At 41.3% G+C, this 27,474-nt stretch overlaps 1 protein-coding gene across 2 annotated transcripts in view; it reads left to right on the top strand.

Moving 5' to 3' along the window:
* AIG1 (androgen induced 1) overlaps window positions 1-27,474 on the top strand; it is a 123,197-nt gene that overhangs the window by 85,050 nt on the left and 10,673 nt on the right. Inside the window, exon 4 of one of the 2 annotated variants that reach the window (XM_058801696.1) lies at window positions 24,683-24,798. In XM_058801696.1, coding sequence (XP_058657679.1) covers window positions 24,683-24,798 — 116 coding nt within the window. Of the gene's footprint in view, window positions 1-579; window positions 821-24,682; window positions 24,799-27,474 lie in introns of those variants that run through there. The other variant, XM_058801697.1, reaches the window with a different exon arrangement.

Genomic DNA, 27,474 nt, shown 5'->3' on the forward strand with positions numbered 1-27,474 from the left:
TTAGCAGCCTTGCAGGAGCCCGGCATACACTGCCGTTTGTATTAGCGTTCCCTTCTTGAGCGGGCTGTGTGAGAACCCAGCAAACAGAAGGTAGCCACCCTCTTATGTTGATAGTTCTGTGGTGGCAAGCGTTCTCACCCTGTTGTCCCAGCTCTTCTCAGCCAGTTGCACCATATTTAGGGCAGATTTGAAGCTCAGCCAAGCTGACAGTCAAAGTTCCCCTCGATAAAGCCTCCAACAGCAGGAGGCTCCCGATGGTGTTGTCATTCTCATGCCTACTGCTCAGGTTTTTATTTTTTGCCCTAACACATGGGATATGCTAAACATGAGATGAAGGAATGGGTGGTTCTTAGATATCCATCATGAAATATGATACATATCTGAGTAATTTTGATTTTCCTTTACCAATTGTAGCAGCTGAAGCACTGGTCCCTATAGTGAAGTTGTATCATGATTTCTAGTCCAGTTTTCTTTTTGAAACTGCTCGTGAATTCCTGAAACTTTTCTATCTGAAGTACTCGAGCCTTTGTCTCTGTTTTACTTCAATCAAAGTCAACCAATTTTCTTTCACTTTTTCAGAAAAAAAATGATTGAAGACTCCCTCAAAATCAAATCAGACAAGTCACAAAGTTTGTTATCTGTGCACACAAAGTGGCTTCATTCTGGAAACTGAAACACAGCGTGGAAGCAGTCTTTGGTCAGACATCATGTATTTCGTTGCCACTGGCTTTGGCTTCATTAGCCTCCCTGGCACATGGTGAATGTGTGGAATTGTTAATTGTTTAAGGTAAAATAAGGAGTTTACTCTTTTTTTGCAGACAGATGAGTGTTGTCACTTTCAGGTAAAGCTTCCAAAGTTGTTAAGAGGATCAATAAAGCTTGTTTAGTTAAAGTTAACTTTCTGAATCTTCAGTGGCTGTGTTTCAATAAGTCTGTGAGCTCCATATGCTGTAGCTGTACTCAGTATTAACTCAGGCATTGAGATGGGTGTGGGAATTCGCCCTCAGCCCTCCAGCTGGCACTGAAGTTGTTGTTCACGTAGCTGCATGTCAGTCTTGAGCTGCTTGGAGTGTGTGTGGAGAGGGGCAGGGGCCAGACCAGCTGAACTGGCTTGCAGCAGCTTGAGTCTCCCACAAGGGCATCCTGATACCTCTAATCCTGTCCTAGAGGGGGACAAAGCAGGAGATGCCAGGCTCTGTGCAGAGCAGCTTTACACTGGCAGAGTCCTTCGCATGGAAGGATTTCCTGCAGCCTGTGCATTATTGCTGGAGTGGAAGGACACAAAGGCAGCCTGGTAGCTCCAAGGATCTGGATTCCAGACTTCAGTGGCTGTGTGGGAGGTCTGAGGGTCAAAGGCCCAGACCCAGGCATGCCTATATGCCCTTCCTCTCGCCTGTATCGGACTCCCATCTCCTTCCCACTTCCGCAAAAACTCCTGGATGTTTTGGGAAAAACTGCACGTTGCTTGCCTGGCTGTCCGCTGCAAGGGTATGGGAGATGAGGTCATGTGGGAAAAAGGCTCCAGTGGAGCCAAGAGGAATGTGGAATTTGGGCAGCAGCCAAATTCAGATTACTTTTACATGGCCATCTGCACCTGTGTTTGTGGGGGTGGGGATTTCTGATTCTGTTGAACTGACTCAGCAGTTGTACACACAAAGGCTGGCAAGGTTTCTCCCCTCTCCTCTCATCTGCTCAGTGTCCCTGCCAACACCCCATCATTCCCATCCAGGTGCAAGTAATCTCTATCGAGAAATCAGAAGAACTCATCCCAGGAACTGACGTGAGACTGATAGTGGAGGAACAACTGCTGAGGTGCTACATCCAGAAAATACTGGCTCACTGTGTAAAACATGCCTGTCCATAAAGCACCATGCCCTGGAACTGTGGTCTGGAGGGAACAGCACACATGGTTTTCTGTAAGCCCTGTCCTGCTTTCAACACAGGCCCATAAAAGGAGGTGTTGGTGGTAGTGAGGGGATCTGCTGTCTCTACAATGCTTGAGTGGACTTGAGTCTGTACTGGGACTGTCTCGGAAGGATTTCCTTTAGTCTCGGTTGTGGCCTGTAATGCACACAGAAACAGAAATTACTGGGTTTTACATGTACCACCAGAAGTCTGCTTGTACTTCTGAAGACAAAGAAGCTACATGTTCCAAGTAGTCTTAAAACAAAAAAGAAATGTAATGCATGGAGGATGTAGAAGAAAATAATAAAAATAAAATATAAAAAAAATAACAGAGTTGTAGAGATGAGTGTAGGCAGCAATATTGCCCTTTGGTTTGCAAGAAAGGAAGATTTTCCATATCTATGAAATAGACATCACTAACATCTGTACCATTTTCTGCTTTATAATCATCCAAGAAGGTAAATCAAGGTTAGGCAGAAATTCGTAGAGCTATAACCAACTCCCTAATGGCCCTGCTGTCCTTTGTGTGGACACCAGCCTGACACAGAAGGCAGCAAGGCATGTATTGTTCACACTCTAACTCCCTTCATTATGTGAGAGTATGCTAATAAGCATATTTTTCTGACCCCCCAATTGCCAACTCATGTTATCTGCCATGGGAATTCCACGCTCTCCAGGGAGATAGTTGTGTTACCCAGAGATGAACTGCCAGAGAGAAAATATCCAAGTAAACAAACATATGCTTAGTGACCTAATTAAGCATAATGTTTATATTCCATTCAAGTATGAGACCATTTCAGTTTATTTCCTGTTCTGCATTCTAATTTTGCTTTCAGAAGTATAAACAACTGGCTGTAGAGTTTTTGTCTCTCAACAACTAACCCCGTTAGACATTGAAAATACAGCAAAGATATGAGGTGTCAAGGAGTATCAGCAAAACTTTCACTTCAGAGAGAAGCAGAAATTATAATTATTCCACGGATCTCAACTTAGTTCCCTACATTCATCCACATCATCTAATTCAGTTAAGCAGCCTATACACTTAGGAAAAGAGAAGTGTTTTTAATGGAGTTCACTAGCCAATTGATTGCAATGTATAATAAAATAGTCACAATATAATGTTTTATCATAATTTGTTGGGCAATATCAGAACAATAAGGCCTAATGTTAATAGCAGAGCAAAACTGTTTCTAGAGAAAAATTATTTAGAGAAAAATTGTTTGAGGGCAGTTCCTGCCAGGATGCAGGGTTGTCCTGCCAAAGTCAATATGGTCTCAGATAAAGGCCGTCCACATCTGTGCCAAAGGATGTGCAGAAGTGTGGGCATAAATATATGTGCAGTAGCTCTGTGCAGCACTTATCTCAGGTTTGTATGTCCATGAACTTAAGTTGTTCCAAAAGTAAAATTGAAAAGTGAAGAGAGAAGAGCAGTGTGAAATTGATTGAGAAAGTCATAAAGATGGAGAAGTTTGATGCAGTGTATAATTAGTACAATCTGACAAGGAAGAGGCATTTACAGGATGTGTTGTGTCAGTTCTTTTTCTAGACAACATGTTCGTTATGCGCAGTAGCAGTGTAGTAAAATGGCATTTATTTATACATAAATACTTAGGGAAGGATGCAACTTTCATAAAAGAGCATGCATTTGGTGTAATACTGCTTTTGCAGGCATGCCACTAAAAACTGGCTGCTGTTTGAACTACCCCTCAGCTGGAGTAGTTCTTCAGGAGTTGCACAGGCCAAAGGGCTTCAATGAATACTGTCCTGTGAGGCCTGGAGCCTGTTAAATCAGCACTAGAAATTTCCATCAGTTATAAAGTTAAGCAGTGAGTCAGTAATGTTACCCACTTCAGGGCAGAGAGGATATGTATGTGCCTGTACACAAATTCATATACATGAAACAAAGATTTCTTTGTTTTGTCTATTGAATTTGCTATAAATCACTTAAATGGAACAGTAGAAAAGTATTCTGTGCTGTAAATAACAGAGTATACTGGCAATCATCATAAAAAAGTACCATTTCACTGAGATAAATCACATCAGTGAGTTCATCAGTTAACCAATTAAACATGCATGAAGCCCCATGAGTGCATTATAGTAATGAAATATGGTTGCATACTTAGTTACATTAATAGAAATATAATGGCTTTTTTAATAATATACAGGAGTCCAGAATTTGTATAGATATGTTTGTGTTTGTATAGATGTTTATACATTTACAGTTTAATGAATAATCCAGGACTGAAATAGTGTTCAGCGCTTACTTCCAGTCTTTCAATATAAGTGGGATCATCTGAGCCAAATATGAGGAAGACTCTTCTTCTCAGACCCTGCTGCTTACAAAAAAAAAAAAGCTTCAGGGTTGAGGGAAAGTCATTCTTCAGGCTTCTCCCAGCCTAGTTCTTTCCTCTTTTGATGTCCTCAGATGCTCCCAAGGACTTTGGGGGCTTTTTGAGCTCAGCTTGGAGCCGCCTGCCAGTCCCATTGGGTGCCATTTCCTTTTCAAAGAGCTATTCCTGCAGCTGCTCCCTTCTGCGCAGGGAGCGGAAGCCTTTGAAATTGCTGCAGCTTCACTGCACAGTCTGTTGGAACAGCTCGCATCAAAAAGGAGAGGAGGAGAAGTGCTTGTATCTGTTTAAATTAATTATAGAGGCTCCAGCAGAAATGTGAAGGCAAACAGAGAGAGGAGACCTGATTTGTGGGGTACTTCTTAGAAAATCGATTGCTAATCTCTGCATCGACTTTCTGCTCCTGGCAGAGAATGAAGCAGCCGTGCCAAAAATTCTTTTTACAGGAAATGTTCTCCAATGGGACAGACAGACAACGTGTGATCAGCTCAAAAGCTGCAGTGCTGCTAGAGAGCACCACAGGGAGGTTAAATCTTCAGCTGCTTTGATAATGGAAAGGCTCAAACCTGTAAACAACATGAAGAAGTCACTTCAAAAATTGTACCAAAATATCACATCTTTATTCTCAGGGTGGGCAGTCTCTGAAGTCCCCTGATCTGCCCATGGGACCTGTTTGGCACTGCGGCAACCCAGGAACTAGGCCCCATAGAAGTCCATTCTCTCTGTCTTCCATCTTCTGGGAGGTGCTGCACAGAGAGATGGTTGTGCTCAGCAGTGATTGCAGATGAACTGTGAGGAAGAGGATATTACATCAGGTGAGCATGTGATGAGTTTCTTACCCCATGGTAAGATCAGAAATTGTTCTGGAACATGCTGAAAAATAGAAGGATTGAAACAGATTGGGGTTGGGGTTTTTTTTGGCATCCAAGTCAGCTTTGTTGTTCCAGGTATGATGGATGGGAAGAGGAATCATTCCCTGTGTGAGGCACTAACACTGGTCAGACTGACAGACTGATAAACAGTTTTGACCAGGAGAACTGGAGAAGACCCTGAAGACAGCAGAATAATTGCTGCCTTTCCAGCAGCCCTGTAAGGCTGAGACTCATGGCAAGTACATGCTGTTCTGTCCATCAAATTAAGGAGAGATTATGCAGCATCCACCTCCAGAGGAGTTTGAACTACAGTGTCCTTGACTGTGTGGTGCCAGCATCCTTCATATGAAGTCATCAGAAGCAAAGAGCTTGGGTTCAAACGTTAGGCTAAAGAGTGGATTCACTCTTAACTGTAATATTTATCCGAGGTTTTGCCTAAAAGGAACTGACTTACAGGAAGACGCCTGATCTGCATATCTGATATGGGGAAATAGGCAATATTTCCCTCTATTTTTTATTCCTCTGGCTTAATCTTTGTGTGTATGTAGAATATACTTTGGAAATTAACTTAGCAGTAGCAGTGCTGGTGTTTTTTTACGTCTGCATTCAGTAATACATGCAGACTTTGAAAGTAGATGGTTTGGGTTTCATTGCTTCACACACTCCTCAGCTGTGGTTCAAGTCTGTTGTTGCTTTGGCTTAGAGGTCTGGGGACATTGTGCCAACAGCAGAAACTGATCTTATGTGTTGGATGTGTGACAGATACTGTGGCATGAACTTCTTAGGTGGCATCTCCTCGTTCCTCAGTGACCCTTTGAAAGGATGAAACAATCTTTTAGCCAGAAGGTCTCTAGCTCCTTTGTCCCAGCTTGGGGGCTTGAATTGATGGTCGTTTTAGAATCATGATAGAGTTAGATATGAGCAAATGCTGGAATAATGATGTCTTGATATTTGAGAATTCAGGGTTCAGTGGACCCCTAAGGTATATTGCACCACTTTAGGAAGAGGAACTCTGGATTTTACTAAGCAGCTGATATTTAGGAGGACAAAGCAGGGTTCTGAGCTTCTCTCATTAGAAAGAAGCAGAGTTCAAGATACCAGGCTTAAATGCTTCTGGAGTTGCTGTCCATGGATAAATGCTCTTAAAGAAGGAAAGACATTTTCCAGCTCTGCCTTGCAGAATTCTTCCATGCTTTTGCTCAAGTGGGAGGAACAAGTTAGTTTTGGGGCAATAATGGAGATAGCTTTTTTCGTAATGTACCAGTCTTAATTGCATATTCTGCAGTGTTTTTCTCTGCCTGGTACATTTGGCTGCACTAAATCAGAGTGAATTTATAATCTTTTACTTCTGGAGGAGGTGGCAGGAAGGCAGATGACTACAGTACCTCTTATAGAATATTATTATAAAAGAAGTGTGAATTACCTCCTAGCCTCTCATGCTGTTGAAAATTGATTTGAATGACATTTTCAAGGTGTTGTTTCTAAGGCATTCAGTAATTGTCATTCATCCATGAATGGTTAGTGAGATGAATAACAAAAAGTTGTTTTGGATTCATGGGAGGAAGTGTTAAAAAATAACATTTAGAAAGAAACCCTGGTTATGCTAAATTCTCCTGTATATCTAAACAGCATCAAGGTTATCTAAGTGGATTTAGGTAATCCAGTAATTGTGAAAAACATTATTTGAGACATAGAAGTGGAAGATCATTTCCATTTGTGTGTGGACTCTTCAGAGTTATCTGACATGGGCAGATGCATATAATATTATGGCAATGTGGCTTTGAGGAAAATAAAGCAAACCTCCTTGCTGGTAATTGTTTAGGCAGATAAAATATAGCAGCATTGCTTTTGACTTCATTCATCCTTTCAGCAAGCAAATGTCAGAATTCAAACATGGCAAAGAGAGAGGAGGGAAATTAGTGAATCTTAGAGGACTTCATCTTTGAGTGGAAACCTTGAAAATAATTGACCTGCAAGGAGACACATACTTACTGGGTAGTTGCATGTAGGCTTTAGGAAAAGCTTACAATGGATTTCTTTCTGAAAATATTACAAAAAGGTGGTGTGCCTCAAGAAATCAGAATACTTCATCAGGATTTAAAGAAGATCCATGTAGTTCTCATAGACACATGCTAATGGGTGAAAACAATGTGTGTTTTTTTTGAAAGTGCATGGCGCTTTAAAATTGCTGGTATCTTAGACTGAAAATGGAAGGAATTATATAAATACAAAACATCTCCCTGAGAAGCTCTGGCACAGCATCATCACTGTCTGTTTAACATTAACCCCCCACCCCATTAGGGGGCTGGAGTGGGCAAGTTCCTGGAAGGGGACACAACCAGACCAACTGAGCCAAATTAACCAAAGGGATATTCCATACCATATGATGTCAGCTCAGATATAAAAGCCAAGTGAGGGAGGAGGAATGTGGAGCATTTGTTATTTTACAATGTTCACTTTCCCCTGTGAAGTGCAACCCCTGTGTGTGCTAAAGCCCTGCATCCTGGGAAGTGGCTGAACATCACTTGCCAATAGGAAGTAGAGATTAAACTTTTTTTCTCCTTTACTAATGCACATGCAAACTTTTGCTTTAGTAAAATGCTTTATCTCAACTTACTGGTTGTTTTCCATCTTGTTTTCTGTCCCACTGGGAAGGGGAATGATAGAGCAGCTTGGTGGGCACCTGATGTCCCACCAAGGTCAACTACAGATACATGCATCCTCCAAAAACATCATTAGTAGTGCTGAGCTTCCATCCTATAGGTCTGATTCCCAAAACTTACATTTGCTCGAAAGCAATCAGTAAAGCATATACTTTTTTGGTTCCTTACAAGAAAGAAACTTATGCTGAAGGAATAGGTTTCTAAGGAAATGCTAAGAGCACTTAATGAAAAAGTCTTCTACCTATCTACTTCTGTAATATCTGTTTATAGAGTGTGCTTTGACTCACATGTTCTCCATCTGCTCTGTTCCGCCTGTCTGTGCTTTTGCCATGCATACATCTGCTTGAGATGCAAGGTAAGTTGCCCAGCTCTACTGAGAAGTAAACAGAGAGTATAAATATTTTTTGCCACATTAATAGCAAGAACTTGCACTTATGAAGTGCATTGCATTGTCTCTAGTGACTTCTGCACCTTGCCTACCCTTCTTTGGTTCCCTGAGCTCTGGATGTCCAGTTGGCTTGGTTTTTGCCACTGCTTTCTTTTTTTCTTTTTTCCTGTCCCTGAAAGATTTTTGCAATGTTAAAAATATCAATGATGTGGTTAATTTCTTTTCTCCCAGTCCACAATTTAAACCAGAACATCCTTGAACAATAATACTTCTTCTCCAACCTCCATAGGCTATCTTCCTTGGAGGACTTCATAGCTGCACCATCACCATAAAGCCTGCCTTTTGCTGTGTCTGTGAATGAAGCAGCACCTTGTCTTGTGAGTGGTACCAGAAAAGAGCATAAAGAAGAAAGATAGGGCAGGGAATTTCTTTCCTATCAAAAGCCAGAACAGGTCTTCCACTGATAAAGAATTTGTTAACACACATATTCACACTGTTCAGCACAGGTGGAGAGAGAGTGGAGAAGCTGAGCAGCATCCAGGCAATGTGAAGCTGGAAGCAGAAAGGAGAAAAGGGATTTTATAGAGATAGAGGTGAAAGGTGGGAGGAGAAAGAACATTTCAGCTTGTGGTGGCTCATCTGAATGAAGTTGGCTGGAGGTTTCCCTGCTCTCAGTACAACCAAGACACTAAAACAGTAGTTGAAGTGATTTAGGAGTCCTTAGAGGGCAGAAAGCATGATATCAAATAATGAAGACTTTTGCCATATTACAATTAATCTAATTTTTGTTTTCTCACTTTCAGTTTGAAAGACTATTAAATACATCTGGAATTGATAAATGAATGAATAGACTGCCATTTACAAATCCTCACCCAAAATGAAAGAATGTGCCTTCCTGTTAAATGGGAGATTATTAGTGTCCCAACATAGGCAGCAGCATTAGCAATGAGTCCAACAAAATTAAGGAGCTCTCTGAATGCTTTGACAAATAGAGTGCTAATGGCCTTGATGAAAAATGACTTTTAGCAAGATCTTCCAAATATTTCCTCCAATTTCAACTACATTTCAGTCCCACTACATGCATCTGTTCTTCTTAACGGAATTCTAGCAGGCATTAGGACATTTTTCAACATCATTGGTCAATTACATTACCACCAGGGCTGGTCTCAAATTCAAATAAAGTTATGGTTCTCAGAGACAGAAAGCCTACTACTTTGTGAACAGTGGGGCTGAAAAATCATGCCAAGGGAATCTCAGCATGGCACCAACATTTTTCGCCTCCCCAGTTTTCTAATCTGGGCCACCATTGTGCTGGAGACCTCAGAAGCAGCCCCAAAATTCCATTGCAGTTAGTGTTAAAGTTCAGAGAGTCAGAAATTGTAAAGGTCCAAGGACACTGTGAGCACAGAAGTCATGCCAAAGGGATCACTGCAGAGCACCAACATTTCTGCCTTCACACCCTTCTAATCTGGGTCACCCATGGTGATACCAACCTCAGCCTTAGCACCAAGGTTCCATTATTGTTGGGATTAGGCTTAGAGTTCAGAAAGCCAATTCAGCTCAGGGGACTCAGGGGCTGGAAAAGTCATGCCAAAGGAATTATTGCAGGGCACCAGCATTGCTGCCTTCAGCCTTCACACCTTTCTAATCAGGAACACCCACGATGGTAGAGTGAGGGGAAGCCATATGAAGAGTAGCTGAGGTCACTTGGTTTGTTCAGCCTGGGGAAGAGGAGACTGAGGGGAGGCCTCATATTTCTCTACAGCTCCCTGGTGAGGGGAAGAGGAGGACCTGATCTCTGTGGTGACCACTGACAGGACCCAAGAGAATGGCATGAAGTTGTGTTAGGGCAGGTTTAGGCTGGATATTAGGAAAAGGTTCTTCATGGAGAGAGTAGTTGGGCACTGGAACAGGCTCCCCAGGGAAGTGCTCACAGCACCAAGCCTGACAGAGTTAAGGAGTGTTTGAACAAGGCTCTTAGGAGCATTGTGTGACTCTTGGAGTGTCCTGTGCAGGGTTAGCAGTTGGACCCCATTGATCTTTGTGGGTCCTTTCCAATTCAGGATATTCTGTTTCTATACTTCTTAATGTAAAAAGGTGTTTCTGATTGACTTAAATAAATACTTCAATATTTTTTATTATTTTGGAGCAAAAAGTAGAGTTGTTTTTACTTTAAAATTTTAAAAAAGGACTAAATCCACATTGTTTGCATTTCACAGAAATAAAATATTTTTGTATTAACCCTTACACCACAAAAAGAGCTGTAAGCAGTTGATTTTCTGCAATTTTCAACACTTAGAAAAGGGTTTACTGGCCAAAAGGGCTGTTGACCTTTCCCAGATGCAGAGTAAGAAGGCCTCTCCACTTTTTGGCTAAAACAGTCTGTCTGTTAAGTATCCTGGGGTAGGTACAGTAGAGATCTCCTTCAGTCCTTCTTCCTGGGATAGGAGCTTGTGTCAGCTTCTAGCCAGAGACAAAGGATCACTAGGGGTTTCCTGAAGGATCAAGGCACAGGTGTTAGTGCTGCCACTTACAAACTGTATGTAAATAAGTTGTAGTTACAAAATCTCGGTTCTGTTTCTAAAACATATTGTTTCTATTAGTTTCTTTAGACTTGTGGTTATTCCTAAAGGTGTTGTTGACTTTTCCTGGGAAGAGGAGATGGGAAACAGTACAGAAAATCCTTCACAAATACTATGATGATGTTTGTGGCTCCCTAGTCAGGGAGCTGCATCGTTTCTGCATTCTGAGATGTGCCTAACTGAATTCTTGCCATGAATCCTTGAATCTCAACCGTATGAATCACTAAGATGCATCTTGCTAAGCCTGGGTTCAGGTTCATGGAACCTAAGTTGCCCTGAAGCTGAAGTGCATTGGTTTTAAGCCCCTGGTTGCTCTCTGCTTTCACTAGAAGAGAGGGGTCAGAACAGGAATAAATTTAACAGGCAACAGCCCAAGTATTCCTCTGGCCTTTTTGTGTTCCCTCTAGCTTGTTTACATTGACATTTAGAGAGGCAGATGAGCTCACATTCAATTAAAAGTTTTGAAATAATCAGCTTTGATAGGGTGCCTAAACTATTGGATTTGATCCACATGATTTTCTTCTGTTGCCATGAATGTAAGAGGTCAGTACATTGATGCCCCTAAGTAGCTGTGCTCTTCCCACCAATATTGCTCTGACTCTGACCTTCTGACAAGGGAGTGTTATTGTGGGCTGAGTCCAGTGGAAGGCATCGCCAGCACCTGCATTCCAGTTCAAAATCCTTCACTGGAGGAGGATTGGCCTTTTGCTTTGGTTTGGTCAAGATGTTTTTTCTTTCTCTGTATGCATGTCTTAACTGATAAAATGCTTTTATTTCTCTTCTCCACTGTCTCACAGAAACATTGTAAGGGTTAATTGGAATTTTTATAAAGCATGCTGACAGTCAGAAGTTATTTTAATTAATAAGACTGTTACAGAGAATTATGCTCTGGTTATCCTAACAGCTGATTCCATAAGGTTGTCAAGTGTCTCTTATTCCACTTCTCGTCCCAGTTTGCTAAAAAGTTTGGAGTTTTGGTTTATTTCACTCCTTTGTTTTGCAGTGAAATGGCAAAGTGGTAATTGATATTCCTGAGATAACAAAGCAGTCTCATGCTCTGGAGAACATATAAGAGATGGCTGTTTAAAGTTTAAGATTTATCTAAGGACCGTAAGGTAATATTAAGTCTTTTTTTAGTGATTCCTCTGCCCGTGGACATTGCAGCAGAGCAGCAAGCTTTTTCTATTATTTTGATTTTGTTTAATAGTGAAGGTCATTAAGAAGTTGGTTATACGGCTGAAGAATTTGCCCAACAAGGCAATCCAATAGATCAAGTAATTAAAATACAAACATTACTCTACTGCCAGGTCCCTTCTGCAGAAGTGCCAGTACAGAGTTTAGTAACCCATTAAGAACATGCTGCAGCAGCAAAGGAGAAACAAGAGTGTGTGTACATGTTGTACCCTCTCTGTGCCCAGCGCTGCTGCCAGTCACACAGGCCGGCTTCGATGACTTCGGTGTTCTTGCTGAAAATAACACTGGCACAAGACCCTGCCTAGAAACTTGCAGAAGTGAATTACACACGTGGGTGCCCCTGAGCAGCAGTGCTTAACTGCTTGCTAGCAGTGGCTCCAAGGTTTTAACTCAAATAGAGTCTTATTTATGGGGGGGAGGTACAACAAACCAGCAGTATTAGGTAAGTCTCCTCTTCTTTTGGCCTGCCTTTGCAATCCTCTTAAGTCAGTCCTCCTACTCAGTTCTGGGAGAGTAGCTGCCATCCTTCTGGTCTCCACCATGGGCTCCTCATACCTTCTTGGCTTGGCTTGGCACTGACCCAAATCTGAGCCAGTCAGTCTTCAGCCAGCACAGCTGAGGTGGCTGCAGCTCCAGTTCTGGAGAGAGAGGCGCTAACCTGCCTTTCTCAGCTAGCTTGCTGTTTGGAAGAGGTCTCCCTTCTCTCACCCAGCTTCCTGCGTACAGCCTGGCCCACCATGCTGGCTCCCACACCTGCACTGCTGCCTGATGCACTTGAGATGGTTCTCAGGTCTTTCTCTTAGCAATGGGGTTATCCTTAGTGCTTCTTCCTAGTGGAAAATATCACTGCTATGGAGTTCAAGTGCTCCTAATTAAGTGTGTCTTTTCCTGTTCCCAACAGACACCGTTCCCCAGTATAAGGTCAATCAGTTAGTCTCAGGCAACTTGGGATCACATTGTAGTGATCTTCCCTGTTTAAAAGGGTTTATGCTGCAATTCTTGCACTTGGGGACTGCAACAGAACAATGTTGGAGCTAACGTTACGAAATACATCTAGTGACTGGTTAGTCCATTCCCACCTCAAAGGCATTTCTGAAATCTTCTGCTTCAAACACACATTCACACACCACTAGTGTGACCATTAACAATGAGGCAAACATGTAGAACTGAGGATTTTTGACATCTTCCTGCTCCCCAGTTAAAAAATGGTGAGTTACATTTCTATTAAGAAAATATCGAGAGTCTTCAAGAGAGAAAATACTCAAGAGACACTTCTGAAGGGCAAAGGGCGGAAATACTTGCAGATCAGGTTGGTTCATCTCTCCTTCTTTTTCTGATGCAGCAACTTCTTTCAGACCCAGTGTTGTTCAGGGAGTGGAGATGGACAAGAGACACTGAGGGGCTCACAAGATTGGCTATAAAGGCCAGTGACCATAACAGCCAAGCCCTTAGGGTCATAGAATCAAAGACTTGCTGAGATGGGAAGGCACCCATGGAGATTGTTTTGTCCAAACCCCCTGCTCAAGCACAGTCAGCTGGAGCCAATGGCCTTGGATAGTGTCCAGTCAGGTTTTGAATACCACCAAGGATGAAGATTCCACAACCCCCCTGGGCAACCGCTTTCTGTGTCTGATCACCTTCAGAGTAAAAAAATGTGTTTCTTATGTTTAAACAAGAATTTTCATGAACCATTTGCATGTGTGGGTGACCTCTGTCCCAGTGCTGGCATCCATCCCACAGCAGCGAAGAATTCAGACCAGCTGGAGCATACATGACAGAACTTCACAGAAGACTGATAGCACAGCTTTAAGAGCAGGTGCTGCAGAGGAAATTCTGTCTGGAATCCCTGTGGCAATAGGAGAATACAGATAAAATTTATAGTACCAAAAATACATTATGATACTACAATTATCACCAAATTAATGAAATTTGAGGCCACATTTATCAGCATCATGGGAAGGAAACCAAGGGTTACTTCACTTTAACTACCTTGGGAGGATGGAGCAGAAGTTGTTGAGGACTTTACTCCATGATTGGAGCTGTGATACCAAGTAGAGTAAGAAACCATTCATCCCGTTGCAACCCTACTGCACACACATTCTCTCCCACGGTGACTGCTGTTGTTCTGCTCCTCTGCTTGCTAGGAAAAATGCTACTATGTGGTAAGAAGAATCAGATTTTTTTTCCAGTTCTCCTTCCGTTTTCACATTTAAAATAGAAAAGCTGTGCAGGTCACTCAGAGCTCAGTGAGATCTGCCTGGCTTGGGTCAGAGCTGTAAGTGAGGGAAGCATAGACAGGCATACCAACATTAAACTGAAGAGAAAAAATCAGGCCAGAGTCTGCAAGAGAGCCCAGAGAAGCCCATAGGTTTAGTACTACTGCACCCTGATCATCTTGGAGCCCTTTGATACTATATATGTTCAGTGTCACTGTTCTCTCATATGTTTGTATATTGCCCATCACTGTAATCTCAAAAAGGTATTTGACTGCAAGAAAGGCCATTTCCCACTGAAAGGTTTTGTTGTTATTTCTTATCAAGCTCTGTGTTAAAGCAAGATTACTTATGTTTACAGAGTTCAGAGTCTAAAAAATAACAAATGTGAAAGATAAACTCTTTACAGTAGTGTTAACATCAGTTTTATTTGCATGTTCTATTTTATAGTATTCAATAAATGTGTGCAGAATACATTTGCAGATTACAATATCAATGTCCACATTTTCTGAGAAAAAACAGATACATAGAAATGTGTTCTGTGTAAGGAATGAGGTTGCATTTTGCTCTAAAAGAAAACATCACTTGTAATTTATTGATATTTGACACTATAACAGTATAACCTGTAGTTACATGACGTACATTGTTTTCAGTTCTCATCTGTTGGCAGGGATGGTTCACAGAAGATACTAATTCCTTAGTGCAGGCATGGGTGAAAGGCAGAGCACCTGTCAGTCTCTGAGTAGATTCCTCTTCTCCTGCCCTGCTCCCCAAACATGTACCTTATCATGCTTGTCTAAACTACACTTCAGCCATGCACTGTTTGGATTTTAGAAAGAAGTGACATTATCAGGATTCATACATATTTAAGAGCAAGGACAAACACTTTCTTGCATAGTATACTGGTTAACACTAAGATCTTTCTTAGTCCAAGCTTTTATACACATGATTTAATGTGATTCTGTTTGTAAAAAGCATGCCACCCTCTCGAGACCCTTGTATTTATCTGCTTTCAATTACATTTGAAGTATTCTGAAAGTCTCCTATACTAATCCCATCCAAGTTGGAAGCCACATAGCTCATGCATGAGACTGTCAAACATGAGTAGTTGCAGATGTCAGTGCACCAGTGGCAGGAATCCAGGACGATAGATCAAGGCTTAGTCACTGAAAAATACACGCCAGCACATCTCAGCTACATAGCATTGTAACACCTCATGAGGAAAACGTGTCATGACAGGAGATCAATAACCTCTTGGAGGCGATCTGGTTTTGAAATATTCTTGATTAATTATGCCAGGGTGTGTTTGGCAACTTAGCCTGATCCAGCCTTAACCTAATGCTTTTTGCATGAAGCACTATTGTTACTAGTCTCATAAGTCAAATCTGATGGTTCAAGTTGGGTTTTAAAGGGTCAGGCTATAGATTTTGTAATGTCTTTCTGCCCGACATTCCTGTCTTTACTATGGTGGGTAGGCTTTTACTATTGATCAAAATAACAGGTGTTTTAAGATGAACAATAGCATTTACAACTAATTGCATTTGAAGCAAAATGACTCTCCTAAATAAAGTGTGTCATACACTGTGTAAAACAAGTAGGGAATGTGAGTGTGTTTTCATGGCAGGTGCTCATTCAGGATGTTCCCCAGGCTGGTTTGCTCATGTGCCTTCTTTGCAGAGGAGAAGCAGCTCTAGGAGACACACAAGCAGGGCTGCTTGCATCTCTGTCCTTCCCCTGCCTTCCTGCACAAACTCGTTCTCACCCTCAGTAAGTTTTCCAGCCATACCTGTTACTCCATCTGCCTTTCAGCCAATGCGGGAACCCAGCCCATGCCTCTTGGCTTCCCTACGCCCCCACCATGTACCCCTTCTTCCCTGCACCTCAACACACACTAGTGCCTTAGACACACCTGCTCTTAGGAATCTGTGATGCCACTAAGCCCAGTCTTGGCCTTCTGCATCCTGAGCACAGAGTGTGAGACCAGCAGCTGCCTTGGTGCCTGGCCATGGCTCGTCACCGCCTGCTGGGTGGCTCGGCAGTAGCTGCTTGTGGGCAGCTGCTGTCACACAGCTTCACCCTGCACTGCTGCACGGGCATGCACCTCTGCCTTGCAGTGGAGTATGTGCTGTTTAGAAGACTCAGGGCAATGCACATCCAGTAAAACTGGACAGACAGACAGTGTTGGGTGCAGCAGCAAGACTATTCTCTCCTTAGTCTGGTACTGCTTTCTGTAATACAGCAAAAAAGATTAGGAGGTTCCATCCTCTAGAGCTATTTGTTAAAGGAGTTTGCATGTACAATGTAAATAAATAATGAAATAAAGATAGTAACAATATCTGTGAGATAAATTGTTTGAACCATATTGCAGATAGTTGCAATCACCATGTGATAGACCAAAGTTTGCCCTTTGGCTACCTCACCTACACAACACCCAATAAATCCAGTCCCTCAGTAACCACTTCCAAGATTTCAGATTTCCGAATAGCATCAAAGAGTCACCACTTGAAAAAGAAACGAGAAATAATGGGGTTTTTTTTTTCCCAAATGTGAAATTTCTTTCCCCAAATATACTGGCCCAAAGCCCAGGACAAGCAGTATTTCGTCCTGGACCAGTGACAGATTCAGAGTCCAATGTTTTCAGGTTGGAAAAAGGATACTTTGGCTATCATGAAGCCAAAAATATCCCTCTGTGAAAGCCTTACTACTAGTCCTGGGAGATTGCCAGATGTTAGAATTTAACATAAAGTATTTTATGTACTGATAAACTTTTCAAGTTAGTTAAAGAGATTTAGAAAACATACTGATACAAATTATTTTCTCCCTTCTCTCCTTCAAGTATGGAAAGAGTTCACTTTTCAGGGAGAGGAATACTATTTTCCATATGAGTAATCTCATTTAAACCATTGGTAAAATACATATTTTTAAAAAAAAAGCTCTCTTTAGTGATTTTTTTTGCTAGGAATACATGAGGCTCAATGATTTTACAAGCACTTTTTCAGCATGATCTGCAAAAACAGTCAATTATTCATTCATGCAAATTAAATCTTGGTAACCTCTGTAAAAGTCCAAGTGTGTGTGTGTTTAATTTTAAGGACAATTTTAAGAGACAACAATATATTTCTTTGCCTAGATAAACCTTTTTGCAAATAGTAGCTTAAGAAATTCTAGAGCAGGTGATTCAACTGGCAAATAAAGTGAGAAAAATATGTAGAAAAATTACTTTGCATAGCACTGTGATTAATGAGTGCTCCTTGCGCAGGATATTTCTGTATTTATATTCCAAGTTGTTAGTAGCATGTTTTCTCTAAGGATTTCATGACAAAAATAAGGACTTGGGGTTGAAAGTAAATTAGGGTCTGTAGGGTTTGCTCAGCTGTGGCTGAGTGCACAGAACCAGGAGATGGTCTGGTCTTTGCTGATTGTCTTGTATTTTAAAAGCCTGCTAAGGGTCAAGCAGTGCCTGCTGGCAGGAGCAGACTGGGAAGTTTGGGCATGGCACAGAATGAACAAGAAAGCCTGGCTAAGGGATCCCAGCAAAAGGAGAGAGTTGATTTATGTGACATTGCACTTGGCATGTGTTTAATGATATCTGCATACATGAAAAGCGTTAAAAGTAGTTACGTTGAATTTAAAAAGTTAAAGAAAATGAAACACATAGCAATGCTGTTCCATTTGGCAACATGGCGCTGGTTTTACACAGTTTTGCTATACTGTATGTACTGTGTCTGGTCCCTACCCTCTTCTTGTTTCAAGTCCAAGTGACCAAGATTTTGTGTGTCATGTTAAAGTATTAAAGATGGGAGCTGCAAGAAAGCAGCGTGGAGCAGCAGGAGATAAGATGAAAGAGAGACAGATAGCTCAGAGGGAGGCACTTGAAGAAGCCTCCAAAAGCAGAGGGGAACCAGGACAGGGGGTCAATCAGGGTAACTGATAGATGCTGAAAGGTCCAAGATGTCTCAGAGCTGTAAACTTGAAGGATTAGATTGGCTTTCATACCAAATTTTTTGTTATTTCTCTATACATGTTTGCTCTTCTTAGGCAAACACCCAGGAATGGAACTGAGGAATGTGATGTGGTTCTTCATTCCTCCATAGCTACCCTATGTGACCTTGAGTGAGGCATGCCATCTCCATCTTGCCCTTCTTCAAAATGAGGATAGGATATCCTGCTCCTACAGATCAGGGCTGCTGTGAGGGTATGTTTAGTAATGCTTTTGAGGTGCTGAAGTGCTTCAGTGATTGGCACTGTGGAAATTCTATAGATAAACACCTATATATAACCTCCCTGACACCAGTACAGTCATAGGGTGAGATCAGATTGACACTGCTATTTCAATATATAGTATGTACTTCATGTGTCTGAAGAAACAAGAACAAAGCTGTCAACGTCAGGTATGTGTGGATAAAGTGATAGAAATCCTCTTAAGTCAGGAATGCCATGTTCACTGTGGTTTTTACAGAAAAAAAGGAAAAGAAGGGGTAACATTAAAGAGGAAGTGTTGATTTTCTTTTCAAAGAACTCCACACTCTCATATTGATTGAAAATGGTTATCTTTGGCTCTTGTGTGTTTTGTGGCATTATTAGGTATTGGTCTTCATTTAGATCATATAATACTTCTTCCTCCCTCCAACCTACCATAACAATTAGTGAGCCGTCTGTGGCTGCCTTGGAGTGCATCCTGTGCATCAGCATGTCTCATTTAATAGTCATAATTTCTCATTTGTAAGAGGAAAAGTGCTACCAGCACTTTCAGTCTCATAAGGGCTCAGACTTACTCAAGGGTTCCAGTTTATTATGCACCCAGCTCTGATATCCTGCTGCTCTCTTTATGGATTAGGCTGCCTTGGTAGAAGGTATCATCCTTCAGACAACACATAATATACTCTCTTGCCAGCTGTTCCTTTCTCAGAAGTTTCTCAAGGAGTAAATCATAATCATGCCTCTATTTTACTAGTTCCTGATCTGGTTTTTCCATGGTACTCTGCTAGGAGCATGCAGAAAAATGGCCTTTATTGCTACTGTTACTCTATAAATGGCACTGACTGCAACTGTAGGGATTTTTAGGCCTATTAGTATTGGTTCCCAGGATGAACACACTAGTTCATTTTAAATTTAGAGGAATAGGCGTAGGTCAGTTTGCTGCTGGTTTCTGTTTTCTTTAACTCAAGGTGCTGCACAAACCCCTGAGAGGGAAGAAAGAGTGGCAGACATACTGTTCCACTCATTCTGACATGGAGAAGCTGTTTAACATCATAATGTTGTTGTGAGTTCACAAGAAAAAGGGGAAGGATAACATCCTGCTGATGGAAACTGTATTTTATAGGCAAATTTTAAAAGAAAGCAGAGGCAGACAGAAAACACATCAGTTTGCACAGAAGGGTGCAAAGAAGGGGAGCACTGCCAAATTTACACCAGCATAAGTCTCAGGCACAGAGGTAGTGTGCTACAGGGTAGTTTCCCTAGCAGATGTTGAAGCAGCTGTCCTTGCCAGGGCAGAGGCTTTGACATGGACACAGCTTTGGGTGGCAGATGTAGCCCTCCAGGTCCTGGGCTGCACAAGTTCTGCAGTCTCCTTGATGCAGGACGCACCAGCACTCCCAGGAGGCTCCCAGTCCATCAGTTAAAATGTTGGTGGACATCAAAACTGCAAGGCCTCCTTTCTTGTCACTGGACTTTTGCTGATTCTTAAGAACATGGGCTGAATGTCATGATGGAGACCTCAGAGGCGCACAGTATTTTGCTGTGCTGAAATGTCCTATACCTTGTTATAATCACAACTTTTGTGACCCTCAGTTTAACCATTCCTACAGAACTTCTGTGAGCTACCTTGGCCATCTGAGATGCCTCTGTACACTGAGCTCCTTGTCATAAAGGTAGTTCTGGACAGTCGGTGCAGATCAGTAGTTTGACTTGGGAAGACATCACTACCCTGTTTATGCTGAGGATACAATACATGAAGCAGTCAATTTAGCATCTTTTGAAAAGTTTTAAGATTCCATTTAAAACACAGTTAAAGAAGGGAGAGAAGGCCAAGTAAGGTACTGTTGAAACCAGTGTTAAAAAAGCAGCACTTACTGGTTGAAAGATAAAATATATAATCAGGCTTTCAAGAATGAGCACTTAATTGTGTAAAGACTATTACAGAACTCATTGTTAATGTACCTAATTTGCATAATTTTTTTTTTCCAAGTAACTGTTGCAGAACACACCTACAATGAGGAAGCACAGTCCTCCATCAAAGCTCAGTTTCCCAAGCCAGCACTTCAGCTGTGGAGCATATTTGTAATGTGATTTCCTGGTCTCAAATGTCATTAGGCACATATATACCATGTGGGGGGTGATACATATTTTCATAATATCTTTTAAAGGGTTATTAATGAGCAGAGTTTCTCTCAGGACACCGTGACAGTGGCTCTAGGAATTATTCCACCTGCAAGATCCTAGGATGGCTTGCTTTATAGTGTGTGCTAATTCAGCTTCACTCAGAGGTTGCTTCTTTGGAGTTAGTCTCCAGAGTGTCTTGTGGGTCAGATTCTCCATATGATAACCTTCCTGCACATTTCATCCAGGCTCTGTGCATTGTGCTAGTTTCCCTGTTTTCTAGCAGTTGGAGATTTAGCAAGCTGTATTTCTTCGCCACTTGTTGGTGGTGGGTCCTTGGGAAGCAATGCCATGTGGTAGACACAGAATAAGAGGAAGTTGAAGCTTTCTACTCTGCTCAGAGCAGCACTTCCTAGCAAAAAGATTTATCAGAGCTGGCTTTTCAGCAGCAGGGACCGGCAGTGAGGGGTCTGAGCAGAGCAATGATGTGGCCGGGTAAAGGGGGCTTATGGTCAACCCTTCAGCCCACAAAGTGGTCTTGGCATATGAGAGATTATTTACCCTTCAGAGAGGAGTAAATAATGGGTCTGAGGTTGCTGTCTTGGCGCTCCAGAGGAAAAAAGGATTTGTGGCTGTGAGGACACTTTGCAGATAGCACCACAGTCACAACTGGAGAAGCTGACAGGGTGCATTTTCTTGCAAGTAGATGCAGTTACTAGCCCTGAAAAAGCTCAGTCTAGCAACTCCTGCTAATGCTACATGGTTTGATATCTCCCCCACTGCTGCCTGGGCCATGCTGGGGGCTGGGGACTACCCTGAGCCTGCAGTCACCACAGACAACAGGTGCAGAAAGGGTTGCCTTCCTGGGACAGTGGGAATGGTGCTCCCTGGTGTGGCCACAACAGTGCTGAGCACAAATCTCTTGTGTCAGCACAGTCATACAGGCAAAACCATCTCACAGGGGCAGCTGGTCTCAGTGGGAGAAGAATAGGATGTCCAGGTAAAAATACAGTTTTGCTTGTAACTACTTAGTCCATATTAAAAATCCTTATCCATATAACATTAATTAGTATTGCTAGCATAGTTTACTATTATTGTAATATTATACTAGTCATTATACTCTAATTATATATTAGTTCTTTTCTTAAAAACTTTTAATGGTGCAAAATGGCAACTACTGGAAAGCTGTTAGAGCAGCTAATCATCCTTACTGTTTAAATCTCCTTGTTGTTTGAACTTCCTCATTCCTCAGTCTTCTCTGAAGTAAGCGAGCCCCAGGAGATACTTTGGCAAACAAGGTGAGAAATGTGGTTTTGTCCCCCCGTGTGCCAGTCGGTAAAAGGGATCAGTCCCAGAGGTACCAGTCAGGTATGTTTGATCGGCACAGCGTGATCTTTAGGCAGGTCAGGGAAATATCAATGCTATTTTCTCTCTAAGCCTCAGATTCCCACTGGCCTATTTATTCAGAATTCAGGTGGCAAAAACATTAGAGGATATGAAATCTTAGGCCCCCTGCAGAATACCCAGCCCTGATGGATCCCACTGCAAGCACATTTGACCCCTGACCATCTCCACTATGCTTCAGTCTAGAGTTTTTATTGACACTGTTGGATAGAAGGCATCCCAGGCTACAGAATTTCATGTTTTTTAAATCAAGGTTTTTGGAGGAGCTGAAATGTAGAGAAAGGAAATTTTATCTTGGTTGTGGTTTGGTAAAGGATCTGAAGCAGCATTTTAGAGTGGCACTTCCACAAAAGCATTTTAAACCAAAGTTCATACTCCAAATTTGTAAAACTGCAGTGTTTGCATGTATCACTGACATTCGCTCTAACAGACTGAGATTAAAGTTACATATCTGATTTTCTCCTTAGACTTCTAATTCCACTAAACTTTTAACGGGATCTTGTACACAAACTTTTTAGTGGCACAGCTCATTATCTGCTTTTCCTTCTGCTCTTTTCTTACCTTTAGAAAAGAGCAGAAGTGAGAATTTAGGAAAATAATAATCTATTTTATTATATAACCACAAGAATTGGGAGGAGGGAAAGGAGAAAAGTATTTGAGATTAAGGCTTGATTGCTGAAATTATTTTAACTACTTTTTAATTGGCAAGCTGTTGAGTTGTTATCATCAATGAAGAACTCATCAACAAGCAGTATCAAAAGCAGTAAACATTTACATGGAGCAACTGAGCTCACAAGCTCTGTAACAATCATCCGGAGAGTACAGAGTTAAAACTGAGTGACTGGATTACAAGAATACATTGTACAAGGAGTATTAAGGGTGGAGTTTGGTATTAATAGTTGTTTTTTTCTTCTGTTTTTTTTCTCTGAATAAGTTATGGGGGCAGGGCAGGAGACATCTGCACAGCCTCCAGCTGCTCTGCTTTGGGGGCTCTGCAGAGTGAGGCACTGATCTCCCTTTTCCTGGAGACCTTTTCCATACAGACACGAGATGTGCAGGTGAATCTCCAGGGCTTGCTTTGCTGTCAGTCCCTGATCATGGATTCTGAAGGTCCTCTGCAGCTCATAGACCTCTAATCTAATGGTGGGCACCTTTATAGCAGACCACACTGCTATAAAACACCTCTGCATTCCCTTGATGCTGATTTATACTGTTTAAAGGGATCAGGGTGGAACAAGTTGTTAGAAGATGAAGAAATTGAAAGCTCCCCTAACTGCTGTATTATCTACCTGACATTCTCCAAATGCTAGTCATTAATTACCAATGCCTTGAAAATCAGAGCAGGTATCCAATTCAATTAGGTTACATCTCTCAGCAGGAGCATTTCCATTATCTTACCATTTTCCATTCAAACCATTCTTCTTTGCAGTTTTTAAAGGCTTAGACCCCACTGTGTTGCTTCTCAGATGAACCTGTAATCCACACAAAGATATTTCTACTCCATGCCTTTCCTATCTGCACACACGTGAATATCAGTCTGGGTTTACATTGTAATTATTGAAAACTTAGAAATCTGACCTCCAGCATCCCCCAGAACTACATGATGGCAGAATGTGGCCAGTGTATGCCACAACTTTCCTTTCCAGTTGGTGAAGTACCTGGGGAAGGACTGAACTTGCATTACGACTTAGGCTGCCCTTGCAATCCTTACACCTCCAGGCCTTCTTGTGGAGAGGGCAGAAGAGTTCACAGTCAGTCTTACCAAACCCTAGAGATAACCTCTCAATTGAAGTAATTCCCTTTAGATGCCAGTAAAAACTTGGCCCCATGGAGGCAAGGCAGGGTATGTGTCTGGAGTCACTACTAATGCTGGTCTAAAGTGAGCTGTATATTCAAAAATTATGGGGTTTATTTCCTGGCACGTTCGTTCTTTACTTATGTATATTTTCATGCTTGCCAGCACTCTGAAATGTAGACATTGAGTGTTGGGGGCAGGCTGGATGCACTTTTTCATGCTGCTGACATTAATTGGATGAACAGGCCTTCTCAGAAGGGGCAGTATAGGAAATGTGTATGGGAAAATAACAAAATAAGGAGTTTCACAGCTAAATAAAGACAAGTGGCTGAAAATGGTTTTTACAGCTTTGCCTTTCATATGATTCATTTAGGAATCTAAAACAATTTTGTGCAACTGAGAAATTAAGATTCACAACACCTTTCTGAATGTAATTGCTTCTGTCTTACAGATGGAGAAACAGAGGTATTGATGCTATCATTTGAAAATATGTCCCCTGTTTTCAAGTCCACAGATTAAGATACATTTAAACCTAATTCTCAGAAGCATTAAATACCTCCATTTATATTCATTCACTTGGCATTGTTTGTACTTAGTCTCTGAAAACCAGATGTGTTGCCTTCCAACTAGAATGGTGACAATAACTGAAGTGACATGGCAGAGATCACAGAGCAGCCGCAGGGCCAGACTGGGGTTGGGACCTGTGTCCCTTCATGACACATTTCCTTTTTACTCACTGAGTATCTGCCTTGGATTCCTGAACAAAAGCACATTCTGGTCATTCAGTTTTCCTCTGCTCTCTCAAACAATTGGACATTACAGAGATGATACTGGTTGGGTTATTGATCAATTTTATAGCTACTTTACCTTGCCTTTCATGCCATCAAGAATTGTCTTCAGGTTCCTGCAATTAAGTTTCTTACTATAGAATTGAAATGAAAATATAGAGAACCATTTATATCACCTGATTTTCCCAATTGTTTTGGTTTTTTTCCAGCACACAACAGTTTTGCCCTTTGTATTAATCGAGATGAGAACAACACATCATCAGTATCCCAGCAGGAGCTGTGGACTGGCTGCAGTGTGCACCTTCGCTGTTGGCTATATTTTATGGTAAGGGCTGTACATGCTGTGTTTTCACATTGTATTGGGGGTTTTGTACTGCTAAATTTGGGCACATATTTCATTATGGATATAATCGCTAACAGATTCACGCTGCATGCCTCGTTTGGTCCAAGACCTGGGCTTTGTCTGGTTTCCCCAGATGCTTATATTTTTAGAAAGTATATGCCAAACCTCACACAACAGGAATTTGTTGAACAATCCCATGTAAGCAATGGTCTTTCCAAGGGTACATTTTTCAACCTTTTTTCAAACTAAATGTTTTTCTTGGACCTTAGTTTTATTGCTTGGGGTTTTTGTTCTATCAAATAAAATTGAGACTAGGCAAATGATTTCCTGCATCAGTATTTAAGCATCAAGAGAAAAGATAGAACACTATCTTTTTTCTTTACTGATTCATAAATTCTTTCTGTAAAATTGATTACAGAATAAGTCACTAATCCAAACACTCTAAAGTTTGTTTTAAGAAATGCAAATGTTGGTGAGAAATTAAACTAAAACAGAAATAATCTTTCTTACACAACATTAAATTAAGTCTTTGGGCAGTTTCTAATCAAGCACCTGACTTGCATGGCAGAGTTAATATACTTTGGTCATCCTGGTATTTATTTTTCACTAAAACTTTGTTTTATTTCTGTTTCTCCTTTGATGCTATCTATTCCTTATTCTTTCTGCATTTCATGACCCCCAGTTCATACTCTTTGTTTTCACTTCACAACATCCTTCTCTTAGCTAAGAAGGTCCAACCAAGAGAGATGAAACTAATGTGAGAGTAACATGGTCTCAAGGCAGTACTATAACACTGCTTCAACTTTGCAAGTTGTCCCTTGGATCCAGCCAAGAGAGGTCATTATTCATACATATCCACACATACTCAGTAATCACACCATGCTATTAATCCAGCTGAAGTAGGATGTTGTGTCCCAGGGCAAGAGCCACATACATTCTGCCATTTGCTTTTGTAAACATACATACCCTTCTTAAAAAAGAATAATATTTGTAATTGTAAGATAAGGGCCGCCTCATGCAAAAAGGCATATGATTATTCCCTCAGGAAAAAGTAATTATGTTCTTTACCCATATACAGTAATGCTTAAATGTGATAATTCTCGACCTTCCTCTAATGATGCCTGGAGACATATTGGCAGGTACCTATGGCGTGACCTCCTCTGGCAACTCCTAAAATCATCTAAGTAGACACATGCAATAGTATTTAATAAGAATTTAAAATTGAAACAACCAAGTTTTACAAGCGAAACAAAACCAGATGTGTCTTAAAATCTTTTAAGAATCTGTTACAGTATCAGTGTGATGCTCATGTAGTTTGATCCTGCCTACTACAGTGCATCTGTATCCTGCAGCTACAAGGTTAAAGAATATAGTAGACAAGTAAAGCAGGAGAAGCAGATTCTGCATTAAATAATTACTGCATTAATAATTACCCAGGCACAGACTATGGTTATCTCCCTTTGGTTTTGCTGTTTATTGGTTTTGCCTACACATGTATTATTTCCAAAACAAATAGGGCTACTCTGAATTGATTCGCCTTCTTCCAAGTTGTGATTTCTCTTTAAATGAGATGAGACATTCTTAAAAGTTCATCCTGCTAAATTATGCACATACAACCCATTTCTCCTTCTACTGTTATGGAAGGAGGCCTTTGCAGGTTAGTGGAGGCAGACAAAAGCTACACTGTGCCATCACTTGAAAGTTCTGCATATCTTCAGCCTGCAGGTGCTATTGAAGACTCTATACAAGATGTGCTTGAGGCTGCAAGCCAAATCTTGGTCCCATTACATCAATATGATTTATCGTATTCACAGGTTGGAAAAATCTACCAGAAAGTATGAAAAGTGAGGAGTTAGTCATCCCTCTCTTCAGAGTGTGGCTTCTTTTCACAGCTGAAGTCCACTGTCTTCCTGTTGCCAAGTGACCACATTACAGTAGGGACCTTAATCACTCAGAGGGCTTGGAATTGCTGAATTCAAATTTGTTGTCCTTGTTGGCAGCACCCTCAAGGTTAGCACAGCATATTAAAATGAGACTATACCTGCACATGACCTAGTTCCATACAGTCTGGTGGAACTTCCTTCCTTTGTACCTAGGGTTGACCATGGGTCCCGTTCTGAGCCTTAGTTTGTGGTTTATGTATTTGTAACTAGAATTTAGGGATCTGCTGCTTGAGAATTTGTTCTTTTGCCTATTCCATTTTTCCCTAAGCAGAAGTGTTTTCACTGCATCTCTCAGAATAAAGTGAAGACAGTTGCTAATCAGATGTTCTCTATGTTTTGTTCTTGAATTTTGAATTCTCTTCCCATCTCAGCTGAAACTTTCTTACCATCCTACATGTTTTATGTATTGTGTTGCACTTTTTACAGGAAAGGAATATACAGGAGGATGTCGTTTAGGTTTGATTCTGTGAATGCTTTTCTCAACTCCAAGTTAGAGGAAAGCTTGTTTTATTTTGTATGTTACTGAATCTGTCATGTATGAAAGAGGTGGTGGAATAGCAAGTGCTTTTTAATGTATAATTGGTAAATAAGAAAACTGGCAAACAATTCTGAATAGCATCACTGAAATTGGAAGAACATAGCTACATAACTTGATATCTCCTGAGCATGATTCAGACTTGTTTTCTGAGAAACATCCTTTCTTGAAGAGTAAAAG

This window comes from Ammospiza caudacuta, chromosome 3, assembly GCF_027887145.1.
Source record: "Ammospiza caudacuta isolate bAmmCau1 chromosome 3, bAmmCau1.pri, whole genome shotgun sequence".
In the NCBI taxonomy this organism is placed as follows: Eukaryota; Metazoa; Chordata; class Aves; order Passeriformes; family Passerellidae; genus Ammospiza; species Ammospiza caudacuta.